This window comes from Bombina bombina, chromosome 2, assembly GCF_027579735.1.
Source record: "Bombina bombina isolate aBomBom1 chromosome 2, aBomBom1.pri, whole genome shotgun sequence".
Taxonomy (NCBI): Eukaryota; Metazoa; Chordata; class Amphibia; order Anura; family Bombinatoridae; genus Bombina; species Bombina bombina.
In genome coordinates this window covers 945358497-945383725 of record NC_069500.1, presented here as the reverse complement: position 1 = coordinate 945383725, position 25229 = coordinate 945358497, and the positions used below count along the sequence as shown (strand labels likewise).

At 39.9% G+C, this 25229-nt stretch overlaps 1 protein-coding gene across 2 annotated transcripts in view; it reads left to right on the top strand.

The window, feature by feature from the left end:
• The window catches only part of SNCA (synuclein alpha), a 290489-nt gene that overhangs the window by 224117 nt on the left and 41143 nt on the right, over positions 1-25229 (top strand). For both annotated transcript variants that reach the window (XM_053703430.1, XM_053703429.1), the window contains exon 5: positions 19883-19975. In XM_053703430.1, the coding sequence (XP_053559405.1) occupies positions 19883-19975 (93 nt within the window). The remainder of the gene's footprint in view (positions 1-19882; positions 19976-25229) is intronic.

Below are 25229 nucleotides of genomic sequence, written 5' to 3'. Positions count from 1 at the left end.
TTCTTTTGACAGACTTGCATTTTAATCAATCAGTGCTGACTCATAGGTTTCTCCACAGGATTGTACCTATATGGCACACATGAACTAGCGCTGTCTAGCTGTGAAAAACGGTCCAAGTTCACTGAGATAAGAAGCAGCCTTCAAGGGCTTAGAAATTAACTTATGAGCCTACCTAGGTTTAACTTTCAACAAAGAATACCAAGTGTACAAAGCAAATTTGATGATAAAAATAAAGTGGAAAGTTGTTTAAAATTGCATGCCCTATCTGAATCATGAAAGTGATTTTGACTAGACTGTCCCTTTAATGCAATTGCTGGTCATTCATGTGTGCAAGCAATTTTAACTTTTTACAGCTCCAGATAGGTTCACAGAAGAACGGCTCTCATGGCCACTACCTACATCCAGTTTGCTACTAAGGGGGTCGATTTACTATGCTGCAAATGCAGCTGTTTCCGCGCAAGCCTTCAGGCTCACCGGAAACAAAAGTTAAGAACCAGGGGTCGTAAGACCGCTGCTCCTTAACTCATCTGCCACCTCAGAGATGGCAGACAGCAATCATTCCGATCGGATACCATCTGGATGATTGACACCCCCTGCTAGCAGCCGATTGGCCGCGAATGTGCAGGGGGCGACATTGCACAAGCATTTCACCAGAAATGCTTGTTCAATGTTAAATGCCGACAGCTACAGTGGATCATGTCCGTCCGACATTTAATAAATTGACCCCTTTTTAATGGATATACAATAAAGAAGTTTTTACTTACCTACTGGAGGTTTTCATTTTTCTTTGTCTGCAATTAAGTTATGGTGTCTACCAACAATTTGAAATAAGAATTTAAAAAAAATTATATTGAGCCCAGCTCATTTTTCTGTCTATATCTATGTATCCATATTTTCAATTTTTTTAAGATCCCTTACATTTAACATAAATAATAATAGCAAAGTTTCGTGAGAAAATTAAGAAAACAATTCACTACATGGTAAACCATAAGACGGGTTTTATATTTGGTAAAAATTGTGCAATTTAACGAGATCTGGTACTCAACCCTTGTCCCATCAATGAGTTTCAAGTTACTTTTCATTATTATCAATAGAGCTGCTTTTATATTTGTAACCATTTAATTTTCTTCATGGTGATGGATACCATCATCACTAAAAAATCTTTAAAATGTTACAGAAAAAGCAAATTAAACTGGTGAATAAAAAAACTCACTGATAAAACCACAGTTTTTATGATTTCCTTGTAATCCTCATGGAAAAATCACAATTCCATTTCCAGACAAAGAACACAGGTCCAATGTCAATTCCTGGTTCATGTTTGCAAGGTCTCTGAGACAACTATTTTTTCTATCCAGTCTGACTATTTTTGTATAAAAAAAGAGAAATGCAAATTGTCTTACAAACATTTAAATTTTCTGTGTTACAAATAGGCACATGCACTAATTTGTGTGGCTGCGGGCTTTGGCATTTGACTCTTTTTGGTGCCTATGTTTTAATAGCTTTTGAGAATATTTGACACTATTTATTGTGGTGTATATATATATATATATATATATATGAATGCAATAGACAGACAATAAACTATCACTGCATATGAAAGTGTTACACAGTCTGATGTGTTAAAAAAACATGAAAAGTCGGGGGGCGGAGCTTCGCCGTTCTGGAAGATGGCTGTGTGAAGAAACAGCTCCTAGGCCCACATCACCCAAGCCCACAATAAATAGCCGAATCTCACTCTTTTAATACCCCTGTGACACATTACCGCTTGCTGCCGTAGCAGAAGAGCCTGAAAGATAACCCTAGGACCGGAACATAGAGCACCACATTAGGCATCAGGACTCGGCAGGCCGACATCCTGATTGAAGACACTAGAGAGCCATGTGGAGCCGCCGCGGCAAGAACCGCAAATAAAAGCACCTTGCGAGTAGGGATCAAAACTGTTGACACAGGTCAGTGCTAAAGGGCAGTAGCGGGCGGGCACTAGCCGCCGCTTACAATATATACAGCCGCATATTACAAGTACACTCCGGGCGGCACTGACAGTGGATCCTGGGAGCGGGTGATCACGCAGGGGACAAGAAAGCATCGATTTTTTAAATCGCCCGATCCGGCTGCAGCACACATCCGATCACTGCTGCCCTCACTACCAGGTCATTAACAACACCGGCCTTCCCGCGTGGCTCTGGAGGGGCCTAACAGTCTCAACAAACAGCACCCTGCATGCCCCATATAGCTAGACATTACCCCCATACTGATTAATAAAAGGACACTTGGGGCAAGTTTATACTTTCATGAGCCCTAATCTGGGACAATAAAAACTACAAGAAGTGATCCTGATACTGTGGGTAATGAACAGTGATTTACAAGTATAAAGCACACATAAGCTGCTGGCTTCACAACAGTAAATACAAGGTTAAACATAATACAGCAGCATCACTCACCACTGGAGGCTGTGTGTAAAGGGGGCAAAGGGCACTTACAACTTGCAGACCGGGAGGTCTCAACTATCCTATCTATAGTTTGACAACACAGGGCAACTCACATTGGCAATACACTCACTGGCCCACAGACTTTTTCACGATTGCATGTTTATTGGAACTGTTATAACCACCTAATATGCCAGCTCGCAAGCAGAGCAAATTGGATGGAGCTACAAATACTAAAATGTTACAACAATACTTAAAACCTATGGATCAACATGTAACCCCTACTGCACCCACCCCTAGCACTCCTGCACATGCGGAGGAAGCCCAAATGCAGCAGTTAACATCCACCCCTGCAGGCCTCACTAAGGAGGACTTAAAATCTTTATGTACCAAGGATGATGTTAAGGAGATAATGTCAGAGGTTAAATCTTGGTATACCGATCTGAAGCGTGACCTGACAAGAGTGACACATAGAGTGACAACTTTGGAGGAGAGTCAGAACACCACCTACAATGATATTCAACATATATCACGCATGGCGTATGAACAAGAGGAAACCATCCACCACCTATTGGATAAAGTGGAGGATTTAGACAATAGGGGTAGGAGGAATAATCTCTGGATACGTGGTATACCAGAAACCATACAGCCTGCGGCCCTAGAGGGGTGCGTACAAGATTTATTTAGGACACTCAAAGGAGACAGTAATGCCCCAGAGGTGTCTATTGAAAGGGTACATCGTGCCCTGAGAGCTAAACCACCTCCCAAGGCTCCACCCAGAGATGTCATTCTCAAGCTTCTCCTCTTTAAGGACAGAGAAAAAATTCTTAAACATGCCAGACAAAAGCAGGACTTCACCCATGCGGGTAACCGCATCCAAATATTTGCTGACTTAAGCCCGACAACCCTTCAGAAAAGGAGGGAACTTAACTACATCACTATTGCCCTACGTGCCAAGAAAATCCCTTACAGATGGGGCTTCCCGGTAAGCATTATAGCTACAAGAGATGGAACCACGGCAGTTTACAGGACCAGTGAGGACTTATCACGTTTTTGCGAAGCTTTGCGGATCCACATCCAATCTCCAGAGCACACAGATCAAGATGACATGGAAAAGCAGGGAATGCGTGATAGGCGTCTACAGTCACCGGGAGAAAGGCCTCGACTAGACCCTACAAAGCGAGCTACACCGCCAAATGCGTGCGGCAGCCAGGTGGACTCTCATAAACAACCAGAAGATGTGTATCCTTTAACTAGCGGGGACTCTTAATAACTCTAAATGGCTACAGATTATATGATAAAGAACTAATTCTATACTTAAGGGCTTGGGGGTGGGGATATTGCCCTCTCATTGCTACAGTTTTTTTTGTTTCTCAACTGTTGATTGTTATTGCATTTGTTGGTTGTGTTATTTTTTCTTTATTGCAGGTGTCACGGTAAGTCAGGTTAAACACTTGATCCTTGAACATTTAACTGTCACTCATATAACATATTGGGCAGCACTCCCTATACGTAGACTTGAGAACCATTCCTGAAACCCAGGTGGGGACCTGAGAATAAAGACTTGCCTTAGTACCCTATACTCTACAGGATAATTGTAGGGGGAATCTCACCCTTATTGAGTATCAGAAATAGAGCAGGGGGAGGTACCAGCACAGTTATGGCGAAACTACATAACACACAGAGCAGGTCCCTCAAACTTCTATCAATAAATGCCAAGGGCCTTAATAGTCCCGAAAAACGTTCGATTGCATTTAGACAATTACACAAAGCTTCGGGAGAATTGCTTTTTGTGCAGGAAACCCACTTTAAGAAAGGTAGGGAACCTAAGCTCATAAATAATGGATACAGAACCTGCTTTTTGGCTTCGGGACCCTCTAAGAAGGGGGGAGTGGGCATTTTTTTAAAAAACTCTATCCACTTCCAACCCAAGCATGTTATTAAAGACACTAACGGTTCATACATAATAGTCGTAGGCCTACTGTTCAACACATATGTCACGTTAGTGAATGTATACTTACCTAACCAAGGCCAACATACAACTTTTAAACAAGTGACCCAATTACTATTGGAACACATGAAAGGGGTAGTATTCATGGCGGGTGACTTCAACTTACCCTTAGACCCTAAACGAGACACCTCCACAGGACGGACGAGTATACCACTGAAAGTAATCAAATCTGTGAATGCCCAATTACACACCCTGAGGCTCCATGATATATGGAGATCCGAAAACTCAAATGCCTCCAACTTTACATTTTACTCGCACCCACATCGAGTTTACACTAGGATCGACTATATCATCACAGACCAGATAGGACTATCTATGGTAGAGAATGCATCCATCCTGCCAATAACTTGGTCTGACCATGCACCAGTGACTTGCTCGATTACTTGGCCGGACATACCGCCACACTCCCCCCTGTGGAGAATGGACGATTCTGACTTATCTAACCCGTTAGTTAAATCTGATATAGACGAGACATTAGGGCACTATTTTAAGGAAAATTCCTCAACGGATACATCTCTGTCCACAACGTGGGAGGCACACAAATGTGTGGTGCGAGGAGAATTTATTAAACACAAAGCGAGGAAAGTTAAATCTGACAGACAGTTTGTAGATTCAACACTTTCACAGATACGATACTGGGAAACAAAACATAAATATGACCCAGCGTCTCCGACACTCTTGCAGAATCTCACTAAAGCAAGGCACGCCCTAAATGAACACTATATTAGGGAATACCAGCATAAAGCCTCAATACTGAGGCAAAAATACTTTGACATAAATAACAAGTCGGGCTCGTCCCTGGCTAAGGCGCTGAAACGCCAACAGTTAAACACACATGTACATACACTTTCAGACGCGTTAGGGGATGTGTACAGAGACAGCACCAAGATAGCGGAGATATTTCGACAGTACTACGAGAATTTATACAATATATGGAATGACTGTGGACAGCGAGACATAGACAACTATTTAGAGCGGGTGACTTTGCGCACATTACGTGCTGAGGACATTGAAGCACTGGACTCACCGATCACATGTGACAAAATTACAGCAGCCATCAAGTCCATGGCGAGTGGCAAGAGCCCCGGGCCGGATGGGTTGGGCATTGGTTACTATAAAACCTTCATTCACCACCTACGGGCACCCCTGGCAAACCTATTTAATTCATTACTGACAGAGGGGGGCTTTCCTGAGCAAATGTTAGAAGCTACTATTACGGTACTACCCAAGCAAGGCAAATGTCCAAACAAACCAGAAAACTTTCGCCCCATCTCCCTCCTGAACTCGGACATCAAGATCTTTGCCAAGATCTTAGCCGTAAGAATTAATCGGTATCTACCACAATTAATACACCCTGATCAAGTGGGTTTTGTCCCTGGGAGGGAGGCGAGGGACAATACCTTAAAAGTATTACAATTGATGGCCTATGCCCAACAACAAAGCATCCCTGCAATTCTAGTATCCACAGATGCAGAGAAAGCCTTTGACAGGGTTCATTGGCATTTCTTAAAAATGGTCCTGCATAAGATGAAATTTAGTGACACTTTTATAGCCCAGATTTTCACCCTATACAGGCACCCGACGGCCCGGGTTAAGGTTAACGGCCTTTTATCAGATAAATTCATTATTCAGAATGGTACAAGGCAGGGGTGCCCCCTCTCACCAATCCTCTTTGCTATTACTATAGAGGTGTTGGCTCAAAAAATAAGAGACAACCCGCAGATTTCAGGCATACCAATAAAGGCTACAGTGCACAAGTTAGCGTTGTACGCGGACGATGTGCTGCTCACTATGACAAATGTGGGGACTTCGCTGCCCGAGGCCCTTGCCACCTTCAGGGAATATGGGCGGGTTTCTAATTTTCACCTCAACATAACCAAATCTGAAGTACTTAATGTCACGTATAACTCTGACGATCTACCACACATGCTGCAAGACTGCCCACTTAGAACACAACAGACCACAATGAAATACCTGGGAATCTACATGTCCCCAGACCCGACAATACTCTTTCAGGCTAACTACAAAAAGTTGGAATCCACACTAATCACAGATCTATCTAGCTGGAAAAAAAATTGATATCATGGATAGGCAGAATTCATGTTATTAAAATGAACGTGCTCCCCAGACTGCTATACCTATTGCAGACCACTCCTATACCTTTGCCGATAGGCTTTCTACATAAGATACAAAACCTCATAGAGCAATACATTTGGGGGGGCGTCAAACCGCGGATAGCGAGGAAAACATTATACCTTCCTCGAGACAGAGGGGGGCTTGGGATCCCCAACATAAATACCTACAAACAGGCCATCACATTGCAGAGACTGATAGATTGGTGCCACAATGACCCTAACAAGGTGTGGGTACAATTAGACTGTGACATACTCGACACAAGGAATGCTGGTCTGCAGGCGTGGGTTTTGGAGAAGTATAGACACAAAGCCACCATCGTGTTCCCCCTTTTCTCAGACTTTTACACCCAATGGGGCAAAATCATACACACAACCTCGAATATCTCATCCATAGATGCGCCATTGACCTCCATATACCAGAATAACGACCTCCCCTGGAACTACAGAGGAAAAGAGACAGAGCTTATGATCCCCTTCAAAGACCTTACGCTACTATCTCTCCTAGAGGGAAACAAGCTAAAGCCATTGACAGACCTGAGGGAGACAACAATAGGTTCACACATGGACTGGCTGGCACACTCCCAGATCACTCACTATCTTGCGACTCACCACCACAAATATACACTAACAAGACAGGTGACAGCATTTGAAGGCCTGTGTCTACGAGACTCCCCATTAACACACACTATTGCACTAACATACAGACTTCTGGTGCTGGAGGAGTCAAACACACTTCCGACATACACCAAGACATGGGAAAAAGAATTGCAAATGGAGATAGATATCAAAGACTGGCACGCTGCGTTCCAAATCACTAAAAAAGCTTCAATCTCGGTAAGAGTACAGGAAGCAAGTTATAAGTTTTTGTCAAGGTGGTACCTTACGCCCCACAAGCTACATAAAATCTACAAGACAGCTTCAGGAAAGTGTTGGAGAGACTGCGGAGAGGAGGGAACACTGACACACATTTGGTGGCAATGCCCCAAATTAGACACATACTGGGTGAATGTACTAACCCAGATAGAACGCACAATAGGGAAGGCACTACAGAATAGCCCTAAAACACTATTGTACTTGTCACTACCCAAACTAGAGAGCAAACAAAGCAGGGCGCTACTGTTGATTATGCTGAACAGTGCTAAAATGATGATTCCCAAATATTGGAAATCGCGCACTATCCCAACGGCATCAGAGTGGAGTCAACAAGTTGACACTCTCCTGCAGTTAGAAAGATACCACCACCTTCAACAGGGGACCGCAGACGTACATGAACTTATGATACAATTGTGGAAAGAAAACAATAGTATCCCCCAGTGATATTACTAAATGGACTGTAATAATAGATGAGGGCGACATGACTGATTAACATAGGAGGCCTTTACACACCTAGCGAGAAAGATGCAGATCATGCTCTACACATAGCTAAATGGGGGACACAAGAAGCTGCCTACTGGCTCGGACATGACGAGCCGTGACACCGTGACACACTGAAAACTAGTGTTTATTCCTACTGCTCTGCACATGTCAGATGCATTTGTAAAGCAATCCAGAATAATTGGATGTGATCGACTCCTTATTTGATGTTGTGTTTTTTTCTTTTTTCTTTTCTTTTCCTTTTCTGATGATTGAATACTGCTGATCTTAATTGACAGGCCATAGAGCCTTGCTGGACTTGTAGAGATATATGATTCCTTGATACTCTAACACTATCTGTTTACTAAGGACTAATTTGAAAATGGAAACTGGAAAATTTGATGTTTTATTTGTATTACACACTATGTATATGTTTCTTATTTTTCCTCTTTTCAATAAAAATATTTAAAAAAAAAAAAAAAAAAAAAATATATATATTACATTTTTTCTGGATCAAAAAAAAAAAAAAAAAAAAAAAAAAAAAAAAAAAACATGAAAAGTCACAATCATCAAATCTCAAGTTTATCTTCATTGCATTCCTAGCACCATTTCTCCTGTCTAAATCCCTTTACTGTGGTTTAAAGGCATAAATGAGCGCAGCCTGGATTTAACATCCCTTAAACTGGCTGAAGACCCCATGGAGGAAAAGTGGGCCATTAGCCCATTTCTGATTAACCCATTGCAGCAGGGTTTAGGGGGCAGCACATTTTGAGGTTTGCTTCTATAGTACATTGATCTCCCACTTCTATGCTGGTCAAATGTTTTAATTTCAGTACAAATTAATGTTGTCTAGTGGGGGTGAATGGACCTTCATTGTGTTCTTGGATCCCTGTTGTGAGAAATACATAAGAATAATAGTAGCTAATTTTGTTGGGGGTGGAGAGGATTGTGGGCAGCTGACAATCAAGTGTCTAGTGCAGCACAAAATGAAATACACCAAAGCATATAATGTAATGTAGTGGATTTCTGTATTCCCTTTTTTCACTTTCTCTGTCAAGCAAAAGCAACAAAGGAAAACAGATGGGCAGAATAATGTGAAGTGGCATAGGTAATGTATTGCCACCAGGAAAAGAACAACAGTGTTCTTAGTTGTAAATATAATAATTTAGATTATTTGTTACACTCCAGTTGACAATAAGAAGCTGTCTCTGGACTTAATGGAAAAATAAATTTTACAGAGTTAAAATTCTATCTAAAAAATGTAAAAGGTCCCTCCAAAGTTTGTTTTTGAAACATTGATGTATGCATGTTTACAGTACCTCCAGCCTTCCCTTGCTATTAGCCTTTTGTTCTCATTTCAAGAAGATGAGCACCACAACCAATCAGAAGTCATATCATTAACCCCATATATGTGTATGCAGAGTCCGCTTCTGTTACTCTTCATTGAAGTCTAGTCAAGTTGTGGAATTGCTCATGCATGTGTTGTAGTACTGCTAGACTTGTCAGTTTCAAGGGCAGTGAATCAAGAGATGAACTCTACATTGTATTATGATGTTTATCATGCATGACTAAGGGTAACACCCGAAACGTTGGTTGCTCTTTACTGACCCAATAACGGATTTGAAGTAAGCTGGAGAATGCTGCAGCCTTTGTTTATTTTTGTGATTGTATTTGGGAACTTAATGCAGGGTTTCTGGGCTTGCATGTACCATTTTACACTGCATTATTCCATATATGGATTATATGAGGACATTGTAAATACACATCAGCAGGATGCGAGATGACACATTGAGCACCTTGTAAATCATAACATTTAATATATTATGCAAAAAAGTGGATTTACTGTTTCTTAAAATGATATTACAAAGATTGTTTATTTGTATGAGTAGCTTTTTTTGGCAGATTTTTGTGTTAAATGTCCCTTTAAAATGTGACTATCATGAGGTCCTAATATCCAAAATACATATTTTTTCAGGGTTGTAAAAAAAATTAAGAAATATATGTTGAGTACACTCAAACCAATTACTATGATGACAAAGGCGTCAATAAAACCCTCATTGCTAAGCAATTCATGAAAATTGTGGGTTATAAGGGAGTGGAAAAATAAATGAAACCTTAGACAAAAGAAAAATATCCTGCAAGTGATACATTAAAAGTTTCTTTAAAATTACAGCTTATTTTCCTATGGACCTTCAAACATACGTGCAAGATCGAAATATGTAACCCCCTCTTCATGGCACCTTTAAAAGACCATATGATATTCATATGATAAGCTTATATTTTGTGCATTATTGTTTTTTCCCTCAATTGATTAAAGAGACTTGAAATCCAAACATTTTATTCATGATTGAGAGTCAACATTCCATGATAAACAACTTTCCAATTTACTTCTATTATCTAATTTTTTTGTTCTCTTAGAGTCCTTTATTGCTGTACCTTCCATAAAGGATACCCAGAGAAAGCAAAATTGATCATAGAAGTATATTGGAAAGTTGTATATAATTGTATGCTCTATCAGAATCTTGAAAGAAACAATTTGGGTTTCATGTCCCTTTAAGGGCTAGATTATAAGTGGAGTGCAAAATATAGTTTCTGCAAAAGCGATATTTGCGCTCCACTTAGTAATACCAGCACACACAAATGTGCGCTGGTATTACAAGTTAGGTGCAATGCGAAAGCGACCTCGCGTTCGCATTGCACAGAAGCTTTGCGCTCACGAGAGTGCGCTTCCATAGGCTCCAATTGGAGCCTCATTCTCATGTCATCAGACACAGCATGAGAACTAGCACAACGAAGGAGGTAAGTTGCACAGCGATGGGCAGCAAATTTAAATATATATGTATATAAATATATACATATATATTTATGTGTTTATATATACACATATTAACACATATATATATATATATATATATATATATATATATATATATACATATTTATTTATTGAGAACACAGAGTCCCCATAGACCGCAATGTAAAGGCACTTTTTTTTTTTAAACACCCCACACCCGCCAACTTTACCCCTTAAAAACTGCTTAGTGCAGTTACTTTTTTAAAAACAAAAGATGCTATCATTTTTTATTTTACAAAAGGCACAACACATTTTTTGGGGGGCAGTTGGGGCACATTTAAAATATTAACCAGAGGTATGACCTTTTTTTAGCATTAATTGCTACCTCAAGCTCACGCTAGCAATAACCCGCTACTTGTAATGGCTGGTTATTTATTGCGCGCCCATAAACTGACACATTTGCAGTTTACGGGCGCGCAATAAATTAGGTCTTCACTTTTTAATCTAGCCCTAAATGATCAGCTATGAATGCGGCATGTAGTCAAAATGCGTAAGCTGTCATCTATTGCATGGGCTGATGATACGACTTACTTGATGAAACTTTTAATCTGTTGCTAATAAAGTCGAGTTTTACTGAGTGGAGTGCTCCTCCGTGTTTCATTGTTGTTGGCTAGCCCTAAATGTGTCAGATTTTTTTGTTGTGTATTACTTTGGGCTCATTTTTATCACATACCTAAAATGTTTCATAACAATCTAGTTGGAGTTAACCAGCAATAACAACCAAAATCTCTAGTAATGTCTATGAAGATTTTGGCTGTTCTTAAAAGTTACATGTATAACTCAAATGTTATCTAACCTGAGTCTTATCATAACTTGCATATGATGACATACAATTGTTTTTCCCATCAATTGCTTTCATTTTGCCCTGTAAATATTTTGTTAATAATATACAAATTATTTTCCTATTTGATATTTTGCAATTATGAATGCATTTAAGTTAAAAGTACATAAAGAAACAATTATAAAATGATCTATTGTGCTAAAGCATTATTATTGCATTATTAGAACTATATGTGTAGCCCCCACCTAGGGTTAACACATTGGGCTAATTATCTATAGCTCTCTGGGTTGGTGAAATTCTATAAGAATTGCTCGTCAGTCCTTCTGTTTCCCTGGTGGAATTTAATAAAGCTACTTTTTACCTTGAAAATAGTGTGTCATGGCTAAGGGGCATATACTGCATTTTCCTTTGGGGAGGTGATGCATACATTACAAAAGTGCTCAATTAACCCCTTCACCCAAAAAGATGTATACAGTATATACGTCTTGCAGTACTTTGCTTATCATACTGCAAGAAGTATATATACGTCTTCACTTCAGGAAGCTCCAGCACTCTTAGTAGCTGTTAAGTTACAGCCCAGAGCTGGAGCTCCTGAAGCTCCAGGCATCTGCCGCATATGTAGCCGGAGTGCGATCGGTGCTCCAGCTCCATATGAGGGCAGATGCCTGATCATTGCAGACGGTGACACACACAGTGTAACGATTGTTCCTGGTGCTGGTGGGAGCTGTGAGCGGGAGTCGGGTGGGTGGGTGCCCCCAGCAGGAGAGGAGGGAGGAAGTGGGAGGGCCCTATGCTATGTCAAAAATTAAATAAAGGGACAGGGAGGGATAGGGCAGCTACGCTACAGAAAAGGGGATCTGGGGGTGTGGGCAGCCCTAATTAAATATCACGAGTGGGGGGGGGAGGGGACACAATGCTACAGAAATAAGTAACAACATTTTTAATTTGTTAATTTTTTTAAAAAAAGAGCAGTTTATAGGGAATGGCAGACAGCTGCCAGTACCTAAGATGGTACCTAACAGTTAGAGGAGGGAAGTTTAGAGAGCTGTTTGGGGGGATCAGGGAGGTTGGGGGTTAAAGGGGGATCCTACACTGCAGAAAATATAAAAATAAGAAAAAAAATGATTGAAAAAAATAAAAGGCTTATATTTTCATACTGGCAGACTGTCTGCCAGTACCTAAGATGGGGGTTATTAGTGTTGGGTGGGGGAGGAAAGAGAGCTGTTTAGGAGGGATCGGGTAGGGATCAGGGGGTGGGAAGTGTCAGGTGGGAGTCTAATCTCTGTCTACACTAAAACTAAAATGAACTGTTTAAGCTACCTAATTAAACCCTTGACTGCCGGGAATAATAGAAGTGGGGTGCGCAAATGCAATTAGCGGCCTTCTAATTACCAAAAAGCAATGGCAAAGCCATATATGTCTGCTATTTCTGAACAAAGGGGATCCCAGAGAAACGTTTACAAACATTTGTGCCATGATTGCACAAGTAGTATGTAAATAATTTCTGTGAGAAACCCAAATTTTGTGAAAAAAGTAAAAATTTTAATTTAATCGGATTTGGCGGTGAAACAGTGGCATGAAATATACCAAAATGGGTCTAGATCAATACCTAGCTCTATTTCTGCTTAAATTGAGTGATAGCGGAAATGCTAAAAATTCTCTGGTATTTTGGACAAGTTTTTGTCTGAAAGCCCCGGTAGTGAAAGTGTTAAAACCATAATTTAAAAAATCATACAAAATGAATAATATAACCATTCACACAAAAAAAAAAAACACAAGAAAAAAATGTATTGTTAAGGTGCCACAAAAATCATAATAAAATTGTTCACCAAAAATTTAATTTTATCAAAAAAATTTGTTTTTTAAAATTACACAGAAATAAATCGTATTCAATATCCCCAATGTATTTGTAATTGTAATTTAAGTACACTGGATGTGCAAAAAACGCATAGAAATTTGTATTTATAAGTATCAAATACAAAGCGTAATTGTTGTTTTTTCGTAAAATGGGTTGAACATGGGCGTTCCATGGTTGTATATAAAATGTTCTCTAAAATCCCAGCATAATTCTCAAAACATTTCTGCCCTACAGTACTCACTGTTTTGTCTTGCAAATAAAAAGAGTTTGAGCTTTTATCAGATTACTCAAATACATGAATACGAAAATGTAGGCAATTGTATGGTGCTATACGCAGAAAGCAGCGTAATGTGATTTATATTGGCGGCAAGATTTCATTTTGGAAGTGCGCCCTCTGCTCCCTTCTAACTTCACCCTACACTATGAAGTTTCCCTTTCTAGCGAGCTCCATTAATTTCAATAGGAGACATCTCGCCACTCGCATGGACTGCCACTTTTTAAGATAATTCCACCAGGGCAGCCCTTGTGATGGGTAGTGTGAAAATCCACATCTGATCTAGTAAGGTATAGATACGTATATTGCTTTTGTGTATAAAAAAAATGTGCTTTTTGCCACACTTTCTAGAGAGGTGGAAAAGTAGGTTACAGGTTTAGCTGTTTGGCCTCTCTAGGAAGTGTGGAACAAATCAAATTTTTTCTACAAAATCAAGAGGAGTGTAATTTCCCTTTAAAGTCAGCTCTAGAGCAGCAAAACACAGCAGGTGCTGAGCTGAACACAGATTCCTTCCCTGGTTAGCTCTGCTGTTGTATTCACCTGTAGACCAATAGTTCATAACCAGTACAGAGCTGACTTTAACTAGGTGTTTAAATACATAGTTCTGTGCAAGCTATGGCACACAGAGCATTTTATTCTTTGTCTCACTTTAATTATTTTGTATCTTACTTAGTCAAATGTTCCACAAGCATTTTGCATTACTTGTAGAACACCCTGCTTTTCAATATTTGCAACATTTGGCTTTTTTGCCTTTCTAGCAAGAGAACCCATAACTCAAACTCTAGTCTATTGTTAAGTATGAAATCAGCTTTAGAAGTTGGCAGAAATCAGTCGTTAGTTTAAAGATTACCTTTTATCAGCAAGTTTTCATTTTAAAATGGGAAGTGTAAATTGAACACTTCGGCCATGTTTTCCTGGACAGTTATGGGTAACACATGCTGTAGGGTGGGAAGAGAAGGATATGGATCATGCTGTCTACTAGTGCTATTTCTTCAAGTATTATACATGTTTCTCCCTTCACACCTTGTAGCATGTATAGCTCATAACTTTGTAGGAAAACGTGTCTGTGTGTGAGGAAACCCATTGGGGCCGAATGGAGCTTGAGGGTCTGTGTTTCTAAAGACTGCTGCTTCATAACCCTGTCCGCCTGCTCTGAGCATGCGGACAGACATCGCCATAATTCAACCCGATCAAGTACGATCGGGTTGATTGACACCCAGCCTGCTGGTGTCTGATTGGCCGTGAATCAGCAGGGGGCGGCGTTGCGCCAGCAGCTCACAAGAGCTGCTGGTGCAATGCTGAATACGGAGAGCGTATTGCTCTCCGCATTCAGCGAGGTCTGTCGGACCTGATCCGCACTGTCGGATCAGATCCGAAAGACTTTTAATAAATAGGCCTCTAGGACTGTGCTAAGTTGGTTGTTGACAATTACTTTAAAAGTGACATCCATAACGTGCAGATGTATTTTTAAGCTGAGGTACGTGGAATCAATATTATAAGCCTGCTATATAGAATCATTTTCTTTTTTTCTAGCATTGAACCTTTGGTCTTTCTTTTTCATGGGTAAGCTGTTGTTGATCAGCAGTGGTACTGGTAAAAAAATGAACAAAAGAACTTGTGCTATATTGAGATTCAGTTCGTATCTGTGACTTTATGTAATTAAACAGGTCACATCTACATACTGCTGCTTTAGCACAATATCTGTAATATAATTCTTGCAGTGTAAAAATAATTCTGTATAAGATCCTTAAGTAGCAGAAATGTAAGTTATATTGTGAGTAAAATATTATCTTTTGGAAGCAATACAATTTAAACAAAGGATTGGTGCTGACGTGGCTCTCTCTATACTAAGATTCATTTTGCAGAAAACTTAGTACAATTGTAAATTAACTTAAAGCGATAACCAGCAGGATTTTTTACATAAACTCTAGTGTGTTTCCAAAAAAAAACAAAAAAAACTTAATAGATTACGAGTTTTGAGCGCTATAGGGAAAGTAAAGAACGCAACAAAAGTTGCGTTATTTAACCCCCTATAGTGCTGCCATTACAAATTTAAAAAAAACCTGGCGTGTGTGGCTGATATGGCTGCGTTGAGCTCCATACCGCACAAAAAACAAGTGCTGTGTTTGACGTGCTCGTGCACACTTTCCCAATAGACATCAATGGGGAAAGCCAGCAAAAAAAAAAGTCTAACACCTGCCATCGCAGAAACAAAAGCTCCGTAACGCAGCCCCATTGATGTCTATCAATTCTATCAGCCAATCGGAATTCAAGGGACGCCATCTTGGATGACGTAATTTAAAGGAACCTTCAGTGTACGTCTGGGACCGTATGAAGAGGATGCTCCGCCACGGATGTCTTGAAGATGGAGCCGATCTGCGTCGGAAGGATGAAGATAGAAGATGCCGTCTGGATGAAGACTTTTGCCCGCCTTGAGGACGACTTCTTGCCGCTTGGATAAAGACTTCTCCCGGCTTTGTTGAGGACTTCTGCCCGCTTGGATGAAGACTTCTCCCAGCTTTGTTGAGGATGGATGTCTGGTCTTCAAAAACTGTAAGCGGATCTTCAGGGGTTAGTGTTAGGTTTTTTTAAGGGTTTATTAAGTGGGTTTTATTTTTAGATTAGGGGCTTTGGGCAGCGAAAAATAGCTAAATTCCCTTTTAAGGGCAATGCCCATCCAAATGCCCTTTTTAGGGCAATGGGGAGCTTAGGTTTTTTAAGATAGGATTTTATTTGGGGGGTTTGGTTGTGTGGGTGGTGGGTTTTACTGTTGGTGGGTATTTGTATTTTTTTTTACAGGTAAAAGAGCGGATTTCTTTGGGGCAATGCCCCCCAAAAGGCCCTTTTAAGGGCTATTGGCAGTTTAATTCAGGCTAGGGTTTTTTTATTTTGGGGGGGCTTTTTTATTTTGATAGGGCTATTAGATTAGGTGTAATTAGTTTAAATATTTGATAATTTCTTCTTTTTTTGTGTGTAATTTAGTGTTTATTTTTTTGTAATTTAGTTGATTGTATTTAATTAATGTAATTTATTTAATTGTAGTGTAATGTTAGGTTTTAGTGTAAGATAGGTTAGGTTTTATTTTACAGGTAAATTTGTAGTTATTTTAACTAGGTAGCTAGTAAATAGTTAATAACTATTTACTAACTAGTCTACCTAGTTAAAATAAATACAAACTTGCCAGTGAAATAAAAATAAAACCTAAGATAGCTACAATGTAACTATTAGTTATACTATAGCTAGCTTAGGGTTTATTTTATAGGTAAGTATTTAGTTTTAAATAGGAATTATTTAGATAATAATAGTATTTTTTTTTTAGATTTATTTTAATTATATTAAAGTTAGGGGTGTTAGGGTTAGACTTAGGGTTAGGTTTAGGGGTTAATAACTTTAGTATTGATGTTGGGGGCGGGAGATTAGGGGTTAATAATATTTAACTAGTGTTTGCGATGCAGTAGTGCGGTGGTTTAGGAGTTAATATGTTTATTATAGTGGCGGCGATGTCCGGAGTGGCAGATTAGAGGTTAATCATTTTATTATAGTGTTTGCGAAGCGGGAGGGCCTCGGTTTAGGGGTTAATAGGTAGTTTGTGGGTGTTAGTGTACTTTTTAACACTTTAGTTATGAGTTTGATTCTACAGATTTGTAACGTAAAACCCTTAACTACTGACTTTAGATGGCGGTACGAATCTTGACGGTATAGGGTGTACCCCTCACTTTTTGGCCTCCCAGGCAGAACTTGTAATACCGGCGCTATGGAAGTCCCATTGAAAAATGACTTTTTGAAAGGTGCGGTAGTTACGTTGCGTTACGGCCAGAAAGGTGTGCGGTATAGCTGTTGTGAAAAAGCAGCGTTATGGGCTATAACGCAAAACTCAAAATCTAGCTGTATTGTAGCTACAATATAACTAATAGTTACACTGTAGCTAGCTTAGGTTTTATTCTTATTTCACAGGTAAGTTTGTATTTATTTTAACTAGGTAGACTAGTTAGTAAATAGTTATTAACTATTTACTAACTACCTAGTTAAAATAAATACAAACGTACCTGAAATAAAACCTAACCTGCCCTACACTAAAACCTACCATTACAAAAAATTTAAAAAACTTACCATTACAAAAAATAAAAAAACCTACCATTACAAAAAAAAAAAAAGAAATTATCCAAAAAAATAAAAATGATTCCTATTCTAATACCCTTTAAAAAAAAAAAAAAAAAAGCACCCCAAAATAAAAAAGCCTAATTTAGGATAAACTACCAAGGCCCTTAAAATGGCCTTTTGTAGGGCATTGCTCTGAGTTAAACAGACCTTTTGCTCCAAACAAAAATACAAACACCCCCTAACACTATACAAACCCCCTCCCCACCCCAAACTACCAAGGGCCATTAAAAGGGCATTTTGTAGGGCATTGCCCTAAGTTAAACAACTCTTTTGCTAAAAAAAAACAACCCCTAAAAATATGCATTACAGAAAATAACAAACAAATTATCAAAAATAAAAATGTATTCCTATTCTAATGCCCATAAAAAAACCACCCCAAAATAAAAAACCTAATCTAGAATAAGCTACCAATGGCCCTAAAATGGCATTTTGTAGTGCATTGCCCTAAAGATATCAGCTTTTTTCTGAAAAAATAAATACAAATACCCACTAACATTACAAACCCCCACCCCCAAAATAAAAAAAAAACTATCTAAAAAACCTAAGCTACCCATTGCCCTGAAAAGGGCATTTGTATGGGCATTGCCCTTAAAAGGGCATTTAGCTCTTTTACTGCCCAGATCCTAAACTAAAAAAAACCCCAACCAAAATTTTTTTTTTAAAAAGCCGAACACTAACCCCCGACGATCCAATTACAGTTTTTTTATTTTGAGGGGTTGGTTGGGTGGTGGGTTTTACTGTTGGGGGGTCTTTGTGTGTTTTTTTTTTTTTACAATTAAAAGAGCTGATATCTTTGGGGCAATGCCCTACAAAGGGCCCTTTTAAGGGCCATTGGTAGTTTATTGTAGGCTAGGGTTTTTTTATTTTGGGTGGGCTTTTTTATTTTGATAGGACTATTAGATTAGGTGTTATTATTTATTTTGGATAATTTCGTTTGTTATTTTCCGTAATTTAGTGTTTGTTATTTTTTGTAACTTAGTATTTTTTATTTTTTTGTATTTAGATACTTTGTAATTTTTAGAGTAGTGGTAGGAATTTGTTAATGTGTATTTTAGTTTTAGTTAATTGGTAGTTAGTTTAATTTTAGTTTAATTATTATATTAGTTTAACTGGTAGTTTAAACTTAGTTTTTTTAATTTGACAGGTAAATTTTAATTTAATTTAAGCTAGGTAAATTTAATTTTAATATAAAGTTAGGGGGTTGTTAGATTTAGGAGTAAATAGTTTAATTTAGTTCATTTTGATGTGGGGGCTTTCGGTTTAGGGGTTAATAGTTTATTTTAGTATATTTTGTTGTGGGGAGCTTGCTGTTTAGGGGTTAATAGGTTTAGTATAGTGGTGCCGTTGTAGGGCTTAATAACTTTAGTATAGTGGGGGTGATGTGGGCGGACGGCAGATTAGGGGTTAATAATATTTAAATAGTGTTTGCGATGCGGGAGGGCAGCAGTTTAGGGGTTAATAACTTTATTATAGTGGTGAGGATGTAGGGGAGTGGCGGAATAGGGGTTAATATTCTTTTAAAGTGGTGCCGATATCGGGAGCAGCAGATTAGAAGTTAATACATTTATTATAGTGTTTGCAATGCGGGAGAGCCTCGGTTTAGGGGTAAATAGGTAGTTTATGGGTGTTTAATGTACTTTGTAAAACTTTAGTTATGAGTTTTATATTACAGCTTTGTAGCGTAAAGCTCATAACTACTGATTTCAGATGGTGTTACAGATCTTGTCATTTTAGGCTGTAACGCTCGCTTTTTAGCCAGAACGCAAAACTCGTGATACCAGCAATATGGGAATCCCATTAAAAAACGTAATTTTTATGAGTGCGGTACTGACGTTGCGTTACAGGCTAAAAGGCTTGCGGTACAGCTATACCGTCAAGACTTGTAATGGCTGCGATAGGGAAAATTATGCGCTATGGGCCACAATGCTGCTATTTGACTCATAATGCAAAACTCGTAATTTAGGTGATTGTTATTTTGCTCAAGGTAGCAAAACTAATTATATAATAACTTTTTTTTGTCTTTTTTTAGAATGAAGAAGGATTTGGACAAGAGGGGATTGTGGCACATACAGAAAATATGTCAATTAATCCAAATAATGACTCTTACGGAATGCCCCCTGAGGTATCTATACTTTTCTTATTCTACACAAATATAGTGGTAGATTCAGCTTCAAACTTTACACAATGCAGTTACTTCTTTTTCATGCATGCAGTTATTGCACAGACCATGACTACGTTTTGCATCCATGTGCAAGAAATAATAGAGTAGATATTATTCCCTTCCTTACAAATATCAATCTTTTACATTTTTTAGTTTACTTCTATATACTTCTAATATGCTTAGGTAGCTTCAGGGGCAGTAATGGACTACTAGGAGCTAGCTGGTAATTGGTGGCTAGTGGCAACACACATATTCCTCTTGTCATTGGCTCACCAGATGTGTTCAACTAGATTCCAGTACTGCATTACTGCTTGCACCAATTCAGTGTTAAAAACAAACAAAATTTATGCTTACCTGATAAATTTCTTTCTTTCCAGATATGGAGAGTCTACTACATCATTCAATTACTAGTGGGAATATCACTCCTGGCCAGCAGGAGGTGGCAAAAAGCACCAGAGCAAAGCTGTTAAGTGTCACTCCCCTACCCATAATCCCCAGTCATTCGACCAAAGGGAAATGGAAAAGGAATAACACAAAGTTGTAGAGGTGTATGAGGTTTAGTAAAAAATAACTGTCTTAATAAAGGTTGGGGTTGTGGACTCTCCATATCCGGAAAGAAAGAAATGTATCAGGTAAGCATTCTATTTGTTTTCTTTCCTAAGATATGGAGAGTCCACAACGTCATTCATTTACTAGTGGGAACCAATACCCAAGCTAGAGGACACGGACGGAACAGGGAGGGAGAACAAGACAGGCAGACCTAAACAGAAGGCACCACCGCTTGAAGAACCTTTCTCCCGAAAGAGGCCTCAGCCGAGGCAAAAGTATCAAATTTGGAAAATTTGGAAAAAGTATGCAGAGATGACCAAGTTGCAGCCTTGCAAATCTGTTCCACAGAAGCTTCATTTTCAAAAGCCCAAGAAGAGGAGACAGCCCTAGTGGAACGAACTGTAATTCTCATAGGAGGCTGCTGTCTCATAAGCAAAACGAATCATACTTCTCAACCAGAGGGAAAGAGAAGTAGAATTAGCCTTCTGACCCTTACACTTTCCTGAGAAACAAACAGGGCAGAAGACTGGCGAAAATCCTTAGTCGCCTGTAAGTAGAATTTTAGAGCACGCACAACATCCAAGTTGTGCAACAGATGTTCTTTATGAGAAGAAGGATTGGGACAGAGAGAAGGAACAACCATTTCCTGATTAATATTTCTATCTGAAACCACTTTAGGAAGAAACCCCAATTTAGTACGAAGAACCGCCTTACCCGCATGAAAGATAAGATAAGGCGAATCACACTGCAAAGCCGAGAGTTCTGAAACTCTCCGAGCAGAAGAGATAGCAATAAGAAACAAAACCTTCCAAGATAGCAACTTAATATCTGGAATACATTGACTCAAACGGACCCTGCTGCAATACTTTAAGTACAAGATTAAGGCTTCAAGGAGGAGCAACAGGTTTAAACACAGGCCTGATTCTGACCAGGGCCTGACAAAAAGATTGAACATCTGCCAGATGCTTGTGTAACAAAATAGATAATGCAGAAATCTGACCTTTCAGAGAACTGACTGACAACCTTTTCTCCAGACCTTCCTGGAGAGAAGACAAAATTCTAGGAATCCTGACCCTACTCCAAGAGTAGCCCTTAGATTCACACCAATAATGGTATTTATGCAATACCTTATGGTAAATTTTTCAAGTAACAGGCTTGCGAGCCTGGATCATGGTCTCAATGACAGACTCAGAAAATCCATGCTTAGACAGAACTAAGCATTTAATCTCCAAGCAGTCAGCTTCAGAGAAAGATTTGGATGGAGGAATGGACCCTGAGTTAGAAGGTCCTTCTTCAGAGGAAACCTCCAAGGCAACTTGTGGACGGAGCGCAAACGGATAAAACAGGTATGGTAGACCAAAATCCCAAGGAGCCACCAGAGCATCTATCAGAGTGGCCTGAGGATCTCTTGACCTTGAACTCTACCTTGGAAGCTTGGCGTTCTGCCAACTCTGGCACCTGCCATTTGAGGGTTAACCTGAAAAACTCCTCCGGATGGAGAGCTCACTCCCCAGGATGAAATGTCTGTCTGCCTAGGAAATCCACTTTACAGTTGTCCACTCCAGGAATGTGGATGGCAGATAGACAACAATTCTGAGCTTCCGCCCACTGAATAATCCGTGCCACCTCCTTCATTGGTAAGGAACTCCGAGTTCCTCCCTGGTGGTTTATGTAAGCCACTGAGGTGTTGTCCGACTGAAACCTGATAAACCGGGCTAAAGACAATTGAAGCCAAACCATTAGAGCATTGTAAATTGCTCTCAACTCCAAGATGTTTATTGGGAGAGCAGACTCCTCCCAAGTCCATAGTCCCTGCACCTTTAACGAGTCCCAGACTGCTCCCCAGCCTAGCAGGCTGGCGTCCGTGGTCACAATCACCCAGGAAGGTCTCCAGAAGCATGTGCCCTGAGACAGATGGTCCTGAGCAAGCCACCACGCGAGAGAGTCTCTTGTCGACTGGTCTAGATCTATCCTCTGAGACAGATCCGAATGGTCTCCATTCCATTGTCTGAGCATGCATAATTGCAGAGCTCTCAAATTCAATTGAGCAAAGGGAATGATGTCAATAGAAGCGACCATCTGACCAATTACCTCCATACATTGAGCTACTGATGGCCGAACAGTAGACTGAAGAGAGAGAGGCAAGAGGAAAGAATATTGGATTTTCTGACCACTGGCAGAAATGTTTTCATAGATAGGGAATCTATTATGGTTCCTAAGAAAACCACCCTTGTAGCTGGAACAAGTAAACTCTTCTCCAGATTTACTTTCCATCTGTAGGAATGTAGAAAAGACAACAAGATCTCTGTATGAGAGTTTGCTTGTTGAAAAGATGGCACCTGAATAGTGATGTCGCAAACATAAAAATTTGGGTTCGCGAACGGCGAACGCGAACTTCCACTACTGTTCGCGAACTGGCGAACCGGGCGAACCGCCATAGACTTCAATAGGCAGGCGAATTTTAAAACCACAGGGACTCTTTCTGACCACAATAGTGATGGAAAAGTTGTTTCAAGGGGACTAACACCTGGACTGTGGCATGCCGGAGGGGGATCCTTGGCAAAACGCCCATGGAAAATTACATAGTTGATGCAGAGTCTGGTTTTAATCCATAAAGGGCATAAATCACCTAACATTCCTAAGAATCCTAAATTGTTTGGAATAACGTGCTTTAAAACATCAGGTATGATGTTGTATCGATCAGGTAGTGTAAGGGTTACGCCCGCTTCACAGTGACAGACCAAACTCCCCATTTAACGCACCGCAAACAACCGCAAACAGTCCATTTGCACAACCGCAAACTCCCCATTTGCACAAGGTTGGATACCAAGCTAGCCATGTCCCGTTCCTTGTCCTCACTGATGTCATTGAAGGTCTCTTCCTCCACCCAGCCACTACAACACCAAGGGTCCCCAAAAGGTGACAACAAGCCCCCTGGGACGCCTGCTGTGTTTGGTCTTCCACCTCCTCAAAGCCACCTTCCTCCTCCGACTCCTCTTCTTCAGACTCCTCTCTCTGCGTTGCCTCTCTCTGCATTATTATAAGGTTAAGTAGTACTATTCCTATCAGTTTAATCCCTGTTACGTCCCCTATCAGGGGACGTGTATATGGCATCTATTTTAGGAACCGGGAGATGGAAAAAGATGCTTGATCGGTCCTACTACTTCAAATTTGGGGCTCTGGGCGTGCAATCTAATGTGCCACCAGATAGAAGTGGTGTGTTAAGTAGTACTATTCTTATCAGTTTAGTCCCTGTTACGTCCCCTATCAGTGTTGTTTTTTTAAATGTACACTACTGTTACACCAGATATGAGTTGCAATTGTGTGACACTGTGCCCTGGCAGGCAGGCAGGCATTGAAACGTACACGTGTGAAGGAAACTGACTGCTATTATATCACAGTCAAAAAAGTGTTGTTTTTTTAAATGTACACTACTGTTACAATAGATATGAGTGGTGGCACTGGTGTGACACTGTGCCCTGGCAGGCAGGCACTGAAACGCACACGTGTGAAGGAAACTGACTGCTATTATTTCACAGTCAAAAAAGTGTTGTTGTTTTTTAAATGTACACTACTGTTACACCAGATATGAGTTGCACTGGGGTGACACTGTGCCCTGGCAGGCACTGAAATGCACACGTGTGCAGGAAACTGACTGCTATTATTTAACACAGTCAAAAAAGTGTTGTTGTTTTTTTAAATGTACACTACTGTTACACCAGATATGAGTTGCACTGGGGTGACACTGTGCCCTGGCAGGCACTGAAACGCACACGTGTGAAGGAAACTGACTGCTATTATTTCACAGTCAAAAAAGTGTTGTTTTTTTAAATGTACACTACTGTTACAACAGATATGAGTGGTGGCACTGGTGTGACACTGTGCCCTGGCAGGCAGGCACTGAAACGCACACGTGTGAAGGAAAATGACTGATATTATTTCACAGTCAAGTGTTGTTTTTTTTAAATGTACACTACTGTTACACCAGATATGAGTTGCACTGGGGTGACACTGTGCCCTGGCAGGCACTGAAACTCACACGTGTGAAGGAAACTGACTGCTATTATTTAACACAGTCAAAAAAGTGTTTTTTTTTTTATTTTTTTTAAATGTACACTACTGTTACAACAGATATGAGTGGTGGCACTGGTGTGACACTGTGCCCTGGCAGGCACTGAAACGCACACGTGTGAAGGAAACTAACTGCTATTATTTAACACAGTCAAAAAAGTGTTGTTTTTTTTAAATGTACACTACTGTTACACCAGATATGAGTTGCACTGGGGTGACACTGTGCCCTGGCAGGCACTGAAACGCACACGTGTGAAGGAAACTGACTGCTATTATTTCACAGTCAAGTGTTGTTTTTTTTAAATGTACACTACTGTTACACCAGATATAAGTTGCACTGGGGTGACACTGTGCCCTGGCAGGCACTGAAACGCACACGTGTGAAGGAAACTGACTGCTAATATTTAACACAGTCAAAAAAGTGTCGCTTTTTTTAAATGTACACTACTGTTACACCAGATATGAGTTGCACTGGGGTGACACTGTGCCCTGGCAGGCACTGAAACGCACACGTGTGAAGGAAACTGACTGCTATTATTTCACAGTCAAAAAAGTGTTGTTTTTTTAAAATGTACACTACTGTTACGTCAGATAT